General features: G+C 39.0%; 2 protein-coding genes across 2 annotated transcripts in view; one reads left to right on the plus strand and one right to left on the minus strand.

Moving 5' to 3' along the window:
- Positions 1-1,797, minus strand: part of pyroxd2 (pyridine nucleotide-disulphide oxidoreductase domain 2) — a 10,577-nt gene extending 8,780 nt beyond the window's left edge. Inside the window, exons 1-3 of the mRNA XM_005743836.1 lie at positions 1,652-1,797; positions 1,302-1,321; positions 1,118-1,211 (exon numbers count right to left, since the gene is read on the minus strand). Coding sequence (XP_005743893.1) covers positions 1,118-1,211; positions 1,302-1,321; positions 1,652-1,775 — 238 coding nt within the window. The 5' untranslated portion in view covers positions 1,776-1,797. The remainder of the gene's footprint in view (positions 1-1,117; positions 1,212-1,301; positions 1,322-1,651) is intronic.
- Positions 1,798-6,099: 4,302 nt separating this feature from the next.
- Positions 6,100-12,082, plus strand: slc25a28 (solute carrier family 25 member 28). The gene is made up of 4 exons (XM_005743837.1): positions 6,100-6,652; positions 8,835-9,063; positions 9,845-9,901; positions 10,305-12,082. Exons 1-4 carry the CDS (start codon positions 6,308-6,310, stop codon positions 10,853-10,855), a joined length of 1,182 nt encoding a protein of 393 aa, XP_005743894.1. The 5' UTR covers positions 6,100-6,307; the 3' UTR covers positions 10,856-12,082.
- Positions 12,083-14,472: the final 2,390 nt, after the last annotated feature.

Below are 14,472 nucleotides of genomic sequence, written 5' to 3' on the forward strand. Positions count from 1 at the left end.
GACTGCTGTCTCCAGGTAAAAAACAGGAGTGATACACCTGCTGCTGTCAGACCTGCAGGTATCAGGCTATGATGTTCTCCTTTAAGGTGGACAGAAATTATGTTTTTGGAGTCGCACAAATAATTTGTGGCATCTTATTGAATGCAGAACAGCTGATTGTTATGTAATTAGTTTGAAATGGTTATTTTAAAAAAAAGGTAAAAGGTAAATGGCTGCAAATAACTTTGTTGTTTGCAAAACTTGTGCATAGGATTTTAAAATTGACAATTGCATTTAAAGTTATGGAAGTTATGAAATATGAAATATGATTCAATAAACATGTTTGTGGTTGTTACAGTAAAAAATATAACTTTTTCTACTCTGATTTTATGTTTTCTGTCTGATTTTAAATCAACTGTGTTAATACAGTATGTCAAAATGAAAACATAACTGTAAATTAAGGTACGTGAGGTTGTGCTGAAAAGAATGATACCAAACAAGGCAAAGTAAATAGTTTTTAAAGGTGTAATGTAGAGGTAAAATCAAAAGTAGTAAAAAATGGCCAATTATACCCTGGACCCCACAGGGTTAAACATTTTTTTTAAAGTAACGCAATAGTTACTTTTCAAGTAATTAATTACTTTTACAATATTGTAACTCAGTTACTAACTCAGTTACTTTTTTGAAGAAGTAACTAGTAACTATAATTAATTACTTTTTCAAAGTAACTTGCCCAACACTGATAACGTAAGCTATTTCAAGGTTGGTGCCGATCAGGATTGGTGGACTAAGATACATGCTCCTCCTTCTGAGGAATACACATCCCATAGTGAGACATCGAAACAAATGCTAGGAATGAGAACAGTACGTGACATAACACACATTTAATAAATATTAAATAAAGCAATTACCAGTAAAGGATGAGTTCACCAAATAAGAGAAAACCTGTATTTCTTCAAACAATTAGATAGTTTCCATAAAAATCAGTGTGTGATTGTTCAGTGTCACTGTGACTAGTTTTTCAGTGGAGGAAATTCTTGCACCCCAAAATTAACAAATGTATTTTACGTTTAAGAAACAGAAACAAATATATACTTCTTTTTTTTTTATATTTAATTGAGCTAGAAGTCAATCCTACCAGGGAAGATTTCCTCTGAAACAGCTGCACCTCCCAGCACATGTCTGCGTTCCAGCACTGCTGCCTGCAGACCTCCCTTCTGAAGATATGTAGCCTACAGGCATACAAAGCACACATCACCTTCACCACAGTACTGAAACCTTACTGCAAAAGCAGGTGTTAGGAAGTAACTATGTAAACTCACTGCCACCAGTCCGTTGTGTCCTACAAAGAGATGTAAAATACGCAATTTAAAACCGATTCCGATGCATGAAGTTTCAAAAAGTTGTTCCATAATTAGGTTTTTAAAATATTTTGTGTATACAGTGTGCCCTGCAGTAATGAGTTCAAAGTTGAATAATTAAGATTAAACTATGCACAGCCGTAAACGGAGTAAATTCAGTTATCTTGGAATGCAATTTATTTTACTACGAAATTACCTTATTTATACTACAATCCTACAAACTCAGATTTATCGTTTTTGCAAAATCTATCGCCCGTTATTACAGTATACGTCGCTGTCTGCATTTCTTTCCTACAGTCCACAAATCTCACCTCCACCGATGACCAATGCGTCGTAGTTTGATTGTAAAGCAGTGTGACTTGACCTGGAGCCTGTCACTGTACCCGCAAGGGTCACAGCCCTCCACCATCGGTTAGCCAACGCTGCTAGAGCCATGGCAGGAGTTTGGACTTTTCCACTCCAATCCCTCCCTCTTTTGTGGTGAAGTAGATCCGGGTTTCATACTGGAGGCGACCCTTTATGGACCTCATCAGTTAGGGAAATAGATACAGAGATATGGAAGTAAACTATAGTAGTTATATGATGTATAATGGTTCACTTCTGACGTATTGATAAGAGAGGGAGTGAAATGACACATGAACTTTGCACAGATAGCTAATGTGGTATTTCTGTCACATGAGGCAGTTTTTATACACTTTGAGTTTACGCTGTTACAGTTAAAGTTTAGTAGACATCCTTCTTCTGCCCTGATACTGGCTACGCCCATAGCAGAAATACTAGGATACATAAAATACATTTTAATGTGGATATTTATTCGATTTAAAGTCACAAAATGACCAAAGTAATTTTAAAAAAGAAAACCAAACGTGTTGGTGTTATTCTGGAAGTGAACACATGGTGGCGGGGTTGTTCCATTAATATCAGGTTCACAGTTCGCGTCAGCACATCGGTAATATGTATTGTACGTACAGTTCAAAAGTGGGGAGACTCACTAGCGAATTGAAAAGAGCAGCATTGTATATAGTTTTTTATTTTATTTACAAGGATCTTGACTCTGCTCCCTGCTTCAATTTAAACAAAGTCACAGGACACATTAACATTACCTCTAATTCACTGGTTCACTTGTTTTGAATGTTTTTGCTGGGCATAAATGTGATAAGCTTAAAAACAAACAAACAAGCAAAAACTATGAAGCTACATTCTCTGATTTGACTGGGATATTTTAAAGGTTATGTTCATTTATCTCAAACTACTATTGCAAATGGGGTTTTTTTTCTTAATTTGTGATCATGTATTATCTATTATCTATATGGTTCTTTGTAAACAGGTCTCTCTTGAAAAATAGATTTTGATCTCAACTACAACCTGGTTAAATAAACAATTTAATAAAAAATATTAAATATAAAGTCTTTCTTATACTGACAGGCAGAACTTGGGAATTTGCAAAAAGTCAGATTTTTTTTAGTATGTAAAAAGCTGAAAGGATTAAATTGATTAATTTCATTTAATTTAAAAATTCAATATGAAAAGTATGATAATCCAGAAGTGTCATCAGTCCTGGCTGGTTTGTGGGTGTATTTGAGTTATCTCACTGTACGGGCTCACATTAAGAGCTTTAAGATGAGCTCTTAACACAGAATAGTTTCCTAGTGCTGCTGTTGAGGATGTCATGTTGGCCTAGTGGTTCATTCACCTTGCATTAATGGGATAAGAGGCCATACATCATGCTATGAAACAATCCAGGGAGTAAATGGAGCAGGAGAAGGAGATCTAAGGAAGGGAGGGTGTTAAATGGTACAAAAACAACCGAACACAGCAGAATATAAGCAAGTTATCTTCTCATCTTGTCCATATAATTTTGATTTTTGACTATGTTTTGCTTAGACAGTGTAAAATAATTCCTGAGGTTTATATAGATTGTGCACTCTCTTGGTAGGGGAAATGAAATGATGTGTTATGGTGATCTAGAGTTTCCCGCTAGACCTAACATGCCTCTCCCCCGGTGTATTACAGTAGCATTAGTTTCATGGAAGAGAAATGATCCAGATATGCTGTCTGCTTGGTTTTCCTTTAAGGAACGTCTGCGGTAAATCATCCAATCAACCTTAACTAGATCAGAAGATCAAGGCAAGAGATTTTCTTCTTGTAAGCAGAAATTAACACTTCATTCCCCTTTGTCGGCAGAAATTTAACACTGATGCCCTTAGAGGCTCTCCCAGGCAATAAAGGAGAAAATTCAATTATGCTATAACTGCTCCGCACCAAAACACAATTAGCCCATTTTATGGAAAAAAAAAAGTGATTCATGTGCCTCCAGGCAGAGTGGTTCACTAGTGAAGATGTTAGAGCTCTCAGCATTTACAATAATTTAATCATAAACTACTGTCTCAAAGCAGTCCATGAAGGTGGAGAGTGAGTATATGACGTTCTTTTACTTGATGTATCAAATTAAAGACGCTTTTAATGTTTATGATGAAGTTCACTGTTAATGAACAAGAAAAGCAGAATCAACTTTGTCACATGACAATAACAAATATTCTCTTTATTACCCTGTCAATAATTTACAATTTGTAATTTTTCAAAGAAGGAAAGCCCTGTTTTCACTTTAGTCAATTTTAAATGTGCTAGAAGAATCAAACTTACTTATTTTAGAGTTTGGACATAAAAACTGATCGATCGATCGATCAATCAATTGTTATTACATACGTAATGGTCCAGAATTAAAGGGAAACAAAACTAATAAGAAAATCACAATGTCGAAAACACAAAACAAACAACATTAAATGAATGAAATCAAATAAATATTGATAATTTTCTTGCAAAAATGCAACAATTGCTGTTCTCCCTCAGGTTGCCCACAGTCAAACGCTCAAAAGCTGACATTTATAAAAAAAAAAAAAAAGTCTGTTATATGCTAATATTTGAATTGTTTTTGCAACTTTATCATTTTGTGAAATGGGATAAAGAAATTGTGAACCATTCAATAGTGTTACGGACACTACAGATTACTAATCTGCAACTACTAAATGTTGCAGTTAAACCCTGTAAACTGTAAACTTTTGGCAAATGTCTTCATTTCGATATACAAATAAACGTTAAGTAACACAGCCTCAATTTGGATATTATCTTGGAATAATGAAAAAGATGATCATTTCCACATTAATATTTAATGGAAAGCAAGTATATATAAGTGAAAGTTTACTGAATATCAATTTATTTGTACTTAAATATTGTCTATTTTAAAATCTGACATAAAATTGAGTAAAACATATTGAAATGCTTCTTATTCATGTGCATAAAACCATTATGATGTTTGCACATCACTTACTGTTATGGACACTACAGCCTACATGCTGCACATAACTCCACACCACAAATCTGTAACATCATTTATCCCTATGCTCGCAGCAATGTCTGTAGAATGGGATAAATATGTATTTTAAATAATTAATTGTGGTAATGTAATGTGTCTATTTTCTGTTGCATCACTGAAGTCATACAGTCCTGTAGACAAAGTTGACAACTTCACACATAACATTTTGATATCAAAAAATATACATAATCAAGTGATATGTGCCCTACATAATATGATCATATAATAAACAATACGTTCTTAATAATTAACAGCCTTATGTTTCATATGACATTATAACAATTGCTTAAAAGGATTAAAAATTAGCATAGATTTGCAAAAAATGGTTTCATAGTTGGTAAACATCCCATGCTTGATATAATCCAGCCTACAAAAGAAGCATAATTATCACTACAATCTTTTTTTGCACATGGAAATGTGTTACAGAATAATTTGTAGGGTATTTGCATATATATTAGTGCTCTCAAAATTAGTGATTAATATTATTATTATTATAGTGATTATTGTGTAGGTCAACTATGGGATTGAATGGAATCCTGTAGGTTGCAGCATGTGGCCTCTGTGGTTTGGGTTTATTCAAAAGCATCCAACAGACACTGGTGTTTAGAGGCTGGGTCAGCCCCTCTGAGGTGGTCCTCAAGCAGTTTTTGCAGGGAGAGTTGTGGCTCTTGCTTCTCATGATGGCCACAGCCACCGAGGACTATCATTTCCATAGGGATGTGTCTAGTCTCCAACAATTCGGGCAGGTGTTAAATGTCAAAGTGACCTAAGTGGCATGTCACTTTGATACTAGAACTCAAAGTTTTCCAACAGAACACTGCATTGTAATGAGAAGATCAATTACTTCTGAACCTTATCAATGATTGGTGTGTGTTAGTGGGCTGAGCCTCACATGGACATTTTTTAAGCACTTTTAACACAATTCTTGTTATTTAGTTCTTTATGTCGACTGTTATTACATACACAGTCTCTTCAATTTAGCAAATAATACCGATCTAAATGTTCTTGTATCCTATCAAAAGGTTTTCCAGTATTTTTTAAGAGAAGAAACACAGATTGCAGTTTGTATTTTAGACAACACCACAAATCACTAGGACAGCAACAAAAGTGACAACAAAAACTGTGAAATAGTGACCCTGGCCCATTTATCTTGTAATCACGCGTGTCTCGGTTTGCTCACAGCCACTAAAACATTTTGAGGCTGACCTACAGTGATCTTCGGGTCTTTTGATGGCTTGCACAGATGAGCTACCATGTAGCAACACCTCAAGTCAAACGCCACATGACCGGATTTGAAACGCTCATCAAAATCCAATCATGAGGGGCATGGATATCATCCAATGGTGTGAGGAGTACTTGGCTATCGTAACCAATCAGAGATTGTTTCCTCATCGCGGCCTGTGGTGGGGCTCGCTGTGCGTTTGCCGTCACGGCCTCCCTTTCCTGGCTCCCGCTGCTGTCATGGGTAGAGGAGGGGAGGGAATGGTGTAGCAGGGAAGTAACTGTGAAAGCTCCCCAAGGGAATGTAAAAGTTTAAGGTCCACGACCAGCCGTGCACGCGAGCCAGAAGACTTAACACATCCCCTCGTTTCTCATGGAAACAGATGGATTTGTGAGGAGGCGTCGGATGACAGCGGAGACCACAGGGAATGATCCCGGGGTTGCAGGAGCCTCTGCCGGGGCAGAAGTTCGATGGCTTGGGGGCAGATTCTGGGGAGTTTCAGAAAGTATCGTGGGAAGCCTGACACCCCGGATCGGAGGGGAAACTGAAATACAGACTGTTGATTTGATCCGCAGTGCACAAGATGCACAGTCAGAGGACTCTGAACCGGACTATGAGGGTTTGCCACAGGGAGCTTCCACTAGCACCCACATGTTGGCTGGAGCTGTGGCCGGGATAATGGAGCACTGCCTCATGTTCCCCATCGACTGTGTTAAGGTAGCACGGCTCACTGGCTAACCAGCAAAACCACAACTTTCTGTGATTGTTGAATGCTTCGTCTCCGTAGTCCCTGGTGTGGTCTGGGGTTACCATTCATGTAGCCATCACGCATATTAGCATAGCCCATTAGCTTGCTCGCTAACCCAAACACGCCGCAGAGCTGGCTGCTATGAGGACAAGGTCAATCGGCTCAGTTAGCGTTTAACAGCCGTATTAGCTTATTTGTTAGCATGCTGTTACAGCGTCAACCTGAGTGCGAATAACGCAATAAGTTGTTTAGCCGCCATTCAAGTCAAAAAGGAGTAGCTTTGTGTAACTAATAACGTAATTATCAAATCAGTCTGCTGTCAAGAGTTTCAGCGGATGTAATGTTACGTAACTGCACGTTTGTGCGAGCAAACGGGGAACCACTTGCTTAATTAAAGAGGTGTTAAGTTAAAGAGAATGAGTCAGCCATTCCAAAAATAACAATGGAGGAAATGTGTACTCTGTGTTTACAAAAACAAGTTGTTCTCTCTTGCAACTTACGCCCTTCCGGCTTTGACTAGTACAAGATAGAAGACAATTTGCCCCTTCTCCCCCCACAGTGGAGCAGCTGCTTTCCCAGAAACCCAGTGAAAAAGCGGCCTGGAGCAGCAGAGCAACTCCCTCACTCATCCCCCCAAAAAAGATATTTTACTGCATCAATCATGCAGCTTCAGTGAACCAAGATTTGTTTTATTTTGTGCCACACTGGCCCAAAGAGGTCATTGTTACAGCCAAGAGGAAGGCGGCCACAAAGTGGTTTCAGGACACTGAGCTGTGTTTGGCAGGCAGAATATCGCCACTCTCACTTCATCCGTGTCTTTCACCTGTAGCGCACTTAGGCCAGTTACAGGCCTATAGTTTCTTTTGTGGAACTAGTGTAGCTCAGCATTTTCCCAACCAAGTCACACATGAGATCTGGCTAATTGAAATGCAGCAAAGTGCAGTCAGGGAGTACCTGCACACTAAATACTGGACACCCTTAGTAGAAGCATGAATTTGTTTACATATTAGAAGTAAAATCATCAAACTTTTTAAAAAGTATTGTTTAGTATGCATTTAGCATTAGAATTGTATTTTTGCAGAGTAGCTATACCAAAAAAATCTTTCCCTCGCGCACATAAGCCTTTCTCTTAAGTACTGTAAATAAAGTTCTGAATAGGCTGGCATTTAGTCATTCTTGTATCGTAAATCCCAGTAATTTGCTGCGGCTCTGAAGAAGTGTGCTACACTTTAGAGTATTTGACTCTCTAGTCAATGAAAAATGAAACCCAAAACAACCCTTTGTTGTTTTTTTTCCTCAAAGAATGGATGGACTTGTTACAGCATAGCATTACAAAGGTCATTGCTTTGTAGTTATATAACCACAGGCTATAGATAAACAAAGCAAACCTACAGCTGGTGAGGACTCCACACATGTGTATGTGTCACGACAATGAGTGACTGAGGATATTTCAGCCTCTTTGCAATACCCTGCTAATACTACAAGTGTGTGCACTGACTTTGTGTGCAGTATGCTCATAGCATTGCTCTGCAGAGCTGTGCATGGACACAGTGGGGTTTAAGTTTGTCCATTCAGCTGGAAGTTTGGTATTTAGGAGATTATGTTGCTGTTGGTGCCTTAGAGACAGACACAATCATCTAGTCCACTCATGCAGCCTTCTATAAATATCACATACCAGGTGATTTAAACATTAATTGTTTGCGCTTGTCTTTTAATGTGTCTATATAATCGATCATCCACCTGTGTGTGAGCGTGTGCAAGGAGGAAAAGAGAAAGGTGTGTTTCAGGGTCAGTGGGAAAAGAAGCTTAGAGGAAGTCAGCTTATGTCCCTTTGTGACCCTGGAGCTTGTAACTGCATACTTCCTTGTATTCATTTATGCATGTACACCAAGATACACCCCACACAATGTCAAATACCTCATTTCCCTCATTTAACCCGTCATTCACAATGCATTCTATTCAGAGCTGTCTTCATTGTCTTCTTAGGCAGACATATGGAACAAGTTCAATTATGCATTCTATCCTATTTTTAGATCAGAATCAGGTCAAACACCGCAAACATATCGCTTAATTCTAAGTTAATAGTGGACAGGATAGTGGCACACTCTGCTCACGTTTCTATTTGACATCAGAATGCCATTTCTTTCGCAGACACGAATGCAGAGTCTTCAGCCCGACCCTGCGGCCCACTACAGGAATGTGATGGATGCTCTTCGCCGGATTGTAGCAACAGAGGGAATGTGGCGGCCATTGAGAGGCTTGAATGCAACAGCTATTGGGGCGGGTCCTGCCCATGCCCTGTATTTTGCCAGCTATGAAAAACTCAAAAAGACTCTAAGTGATGTGATTCATCCAGGGGCTAACAGTCATTTGGCTAATGGTACCATAAAACATCCATACACAGTTTATGTTATAAATTAATAGATCGTGTATAGCAATCTTAGCCATGAGATCACTGTAACCGGTTGAGATTTAGGACTTTCCCGACTCAAAGAGTGTTGCCAAATGCCCTCGTCTGTGAAGCTGCTGACTCAGCCTAATCTGTGTGCTGACTGACCAGTCCAAAAAACCCCTGGCAGGACATCAAATCGGATAAACGCTTTTCATAGCTACAGTTGTACACTGTAAAGAAAAGCCAGGGACAGCTGTCGGCCACTCAGTGGCTTCAAGGAAAGTTAAATAGTGGATCGTGTAAAGCTAAGCCATCTCAACTTAAAAAAATAAAAAAAATGTCAGCCATTACCTTGTTCTTCCTACACTCTCTTTCTTCTGTTTCAGTTTAATGGGAGGCTGGGTAAGTCCTCTTTCTCCCATCTCATCTACCTTTTTTCCCGTTAGTCATCTTTTATTAAGCTTAGGCTTCTGATTGAAATCCGTGAAATGAGAAATAAGCTGGCTTATCCACTAGGTGTCTCTCTTTGCTTACATTTTGCTTTACAAACCATGGTCAGAAATGTTCTTTTACACCAGCAGTTTATTAAATTTCCAGAAATTCTGCTGTGAATTGCTGTTTTGAGCTGGAATTTTAAAAAAGCATAAGCTGTGCCGAGGTCAGATGGGTTCTGTTGCAAGTGAAAATTCTCTTCTGCAGTCTCTTCTAGTTTCCTATTTTGCCGTAGTTATCTGAATGTGTAGTGACTTCCGAAGTGTGTTTGTTTCAGGAACAGCTGGGTGTGTGGCCACACTGCTTCACGATGCAGTCATGAACCCAGCTGAAGGTAAGGGCAGCATTTTGAGAGTTAAGATGTGTATATATATATATTTTTTTTTTTCTATTTCAAAACAGTAGTTTTGGGTTTCAGTAAGGAAACCTACAGGTGCCACACCTGGGCCAACTTCACATGTTGGCCGCAGCCCTGTAGCTTCACATAGTTACTTTCACAGCTGTCTGTAGACCACCTGCCCAAACATGTCAGTAGAAGGACACTGGTCTGAGCTCATTTGCAGCTGTTAGATGGCTTGCAGCTGTCTGAGGAATTACATACTATGTCTTTGTATATGTTGTATGTTTATTCTCTTAAGGATAGCTTTACTGCAGGTGATGGTTTCCTAATTTTTCGTTTCTTTTTCCTTGTCTTTCCACCTTTGCGCTACCATCTCTGGACACCATGTTTCCCTCAGTTGTGAAGCAGCGAATGCAGATGTATAACTCGCCCTATCGCGGCGTGTTGGACTGTGTACGTGCAGTGTGGCAGAAAGAGGGCCCTACTGCATTCTACCGCAGCTACACCACCCAGCTCACTATGAACGTGCCCTTCCAGGCGCTCCACTTCATGACCTACGAGTACCTTCAGGAGCTGTTAAACCCTCACAGACAGTACAATCCCTCATCGCACATGTTGTCTGGGGCTTTGGCCGGAGCGATCGCAGCCGCAGCCACCACGCCTCTGGATGTCTGCAAGACCCTGCTCAACACCCAGGAGTCTCTAGCCCTTGGCTCCATGTCTTCCGGCAAAGGAGCCCACAGACACATCTCAGGCCTGGCCCATGCCTTCCGGACAGTATACAGGCTGGGCGGCCTGCGGGGCTTCTTCAAGGGAGTCCAAGCGAGAGTCATCTACCAGATGCCCTCAACAGCCATCAGCTGGTCAGTCTATGAGTTCTTCAAGTATGGACTCACCAAGCACCAGTACAACAAGAGGAGAACACAACAAATGGAAGCTGAGATGTAGATGCCTCTGTGGTGTAATCTACTCTGAGCTCTTTCTACAAGGAGATATTAATGTGCACATAGTATCTCACTAAAATCCACTTCAGTTGTCCCAATCCCATTCAGACATAGCAGATAAGAAAGACATCCTCAAAGGCAGTTTGAGTTGATATATTTCTTTACCACTCAAGAATAGATATTGTTTAAGTCACAGGACAACACCGAGATGTAAAAGCGAACCAGCTGATCTGGAGAAGTTTTCAAACTAGCATCCTCTGATTCTTGAAGCTGAGGCTGTAAGGAGTTCTAAGCTGAAAGAATTAGTCAGCAGGGGGCAGTAGTGTTACTTTGTTGCCTCTAGTAGTTCTGTAGCTTTGCTGTCCTAGAACTGGATTTTTATTTTTCCCATCCAGAGTTTGAGTTTGCAAATAACTGACTCGTCATCCAGATCCCTCATAACAGACAGAGCGTTCAGTTCTTAATTCAGCATCTTAAGCAATCAACTTAAAGCAAGAACATCTACATTTATTTCCTGAAAAGTGTCACTGTCCAGAAACCTTGAGACAATAAACCAAACTTGGCCAAAGCTGCAACTCAAGTTGAGAGAGAGTATGTTTCCCCCTATAAATTAACTTGAGACTCCACAGATTAGGAAAGAACATCTTAGTTTCTACAGATTGAGGTAGCCCCCCTTTTTTTTGCAGGCAAAGTAATTAAAAAATCGTGAATCTACTTTGTTTTTTCAAATATCAGTGTTAACACTTTTGCTTATGATTTAATTGGGCAAAAAATACAAACGTTTAGATGCTCCCAGGTGTCAGAATTGTGTATTTAAATAGTTTTTTGGTCATTTTGATAACTCAAATCTTATTTTATTTCCAGAACATATATTATTGTTTTCCCTAATTCTGTAATTAGTCACGGTCTACCTGTTTGGCAGAGGACAGCTTTAAAAAAAGAAGAAGAAGACCTTTATGTGCATTAGCTGGCATTAACAGTCTTGTAAACAACAGAGCTTCATTGTTTGTGCTCAACAGAAAAGGTTGTGTACATTATGCTGTATCCAAAAGAGTCTCAAGAGGCTAGTTATACAACTGTACCCACACTGAATACACTTTAATGCAAGCTGTCATTCTTATTGATTGATGTCTGATTGTTTCTGACACTGAATTGCACTTGTGGAATAAAGACGCAGCAGTCGGGCTCTATTCACTGTTATTAAAAGGTGGGGAGCCCAACTTTCTTTAAATGTTTTATTTTTTTCCCCGTGTGTGTGTGCACGCTTTGCAAGAGAATAACTCAATACAAAGGTGTGAAGCTCATAATCATGGACCACACACAGCCCACTTTTATGTTAAGTGGGTTGGAGCAGTGAAGTCCTTACATAAAACCAATAAATGAGGCATTTATTAACAAAAAAAACTGAGAGAGAACATGGTGGTAGGGCTCCATTCACCTTCTTTTATTGTGGTATGGAAGCCCATAGCTAATGTTCTTATCAGTAAGAACTCATAAGTAACTGGAAAGCTCTCATGAATGTATTCTTAACAACTTGTAACACAATGCTTGGTGCCATGCTCCTCTGAAGTTTACATACTTTGCGGAGCCATCTGTTGGGCCAGATCTTCGGTGGAGCCATTTCTGGCCTTTGGGCGATATATTTGACACCCCAGACTTAAAACGCTCTTGCAAATTCACCAGTCAAAAAAGTAACAATTGCCGTTTTACTCTGTATAAAAGATCCAAAGCGTTTCTTTCCCTTTAGAACAGAAAGCATAGAACGGGGTGGATCAAAAGGGAGGCGAAGCCTGCAGCCACATCTGTGCTGTCAGAAACACATGGTAAGTTTGTGTGTGTTTGCAGGTATTTACTTTTCATCCAGGGCAGGTACAGTTGTTTTGTCTTGAGCACAGGTGCACATTTCAACTTTGACCCCCTCAAAACTGAAAGTGCAACTTGAACTTGTGAACACGCTGGCTGAATTCAAACTGCTAGAAGAGTGAAGATTTGGAATTTGGAAGAAAAAAATATAAATAAAAGGGTGAATGGTGAAGACTTCGGAGATGGATCATATTGATTATGCGGAAGTCTGTGTCGAAGTAATGGTCCGCTTTTAAAAATCTGATGGACGCAGACACAAACATCAGATTTTGATGAATATTTTCAAAAAGCAACATTTTACTGTAAACTTTAATTACCTCAAGTACACAGAAGACATCGGCGTAAAAGTTGGGAAAAAAACTCAATAAATAACCGTATGTCATGCATGCTGTGCTTCAAGACAGGTATATGTATTAATGCAACAAAGGTACATCAGTCACCATGACTCATGAGTTATTCATCATATTCATATCTTCAGTGTCAAGTCTGCAATTCATGCAACAAGCTAGAAAAAACATTCTGAAGCAGTGAATGTTTATTCTGTCATTTTCAAGTGTTGTAATCCTGATGGACTAGTTTTAATAACTTTGTCATGAAAGTAAAAATATTGACAATTACAATAAAGTTCAGTTCTTATTTTTTTTCATGAACCATAGAAAACAACAAAAAAGAAATTAATACGATTAGTTACTCATAAATCATAATGTCTGAAATTCCATATTTGTTCAATTCATTAATTTGCTTTTGGATTAAATCATATATGAAAATTCTATTCTACATAAGTATGTAATTCCTGTGAGTAATTCATGTACATTACAAATACAAATGGGAAACTCAGACTTGTGACTGCTCTTTTAATATCTGTCAAGAGATTTTTCTAAAAGTGTCAGTTTGACATCACAACATAGAATCAGCTGAATTTAATCAGAACTATATCAAATCAGCTAGCATCTTCAACTTTGTTGTTGATCAATCAGGTTACAAAGTTGCACTCCAGTGTTCTGTAAATCTGCAGACTGTGACGAGGGTGCATGTCTGCACCCGGAAGAAGCTGTGAACGGATGTTTTACTTACATTTGCAGACTTTTAATGATCAGCAGTCTTTTGATGTAAAATTGCTTGACTTGGTCCCATTATTGCTCTTTTGTACCGATATGAAACAAATGCTAGATAAACACCAAAATCCTTTAGTTAGGAAACAGCATTTGGATGCATGCGTTTTAGAGTAGCAGGCTTAGCACTTGGTGATGAGTGACAGCTCCCCCACCTCAGTCTCTACACACACACACATAAACATGTTAGTCAGGCAGACACCTGTTCAAACAGGGAGTGTTAATGAACTGTTTCTGTTGCTTGGGCTCTCCCACTATGTCTGCATGCATGTACAGTCCACAGTATGTGTGGTCTGCCATAGCTTATCCTGCTAAAATTGTCTGCTTGTATCTCCTTCCCTCTCTCTGTGTGAATAAGCATGTCTGCTCCAAATCTCAGCAGTCTGAGAGGAGTAAACTATTTAGTCTGGTCATTTGTCTGCCTCCTTCTTACTATATTTGTGTGTGTGCATATGTGCACTTCAATGAAGATAAATGGAGTATGGTACTATGTATATTTATATGACATTAATCCATTATATGCCTGAATATTATGTGGAAGACTGCAGTGTCTTCTCTTCTCTTCTCTTCTCTTCTCTTCTCTTCTCTTCTCTTCTCTTCTCTTCTCTTCTCTTCTCTTCTCTTCTCTTCTCTTCTCTTCTCTTCT

Source organism: Pundamilia nyererei, unplaced genomic scaffold, assembly GCF_000239375.1.
Source record: "Pundamilia nyererei isolate P.nyererei 1_Seehausen unplaced genomic scaffold, PunNye1.0 scaffold00136, whole genome shotgun sequence".
In the NCBI taxonomy this organism is placed as follows: domain Eukaryota; kingdom Metazoa; phylum Chordata; class Actinopteri; order Cichliformes; family Cichlidae; genus Pundamilia; species Pundamilia nyererei.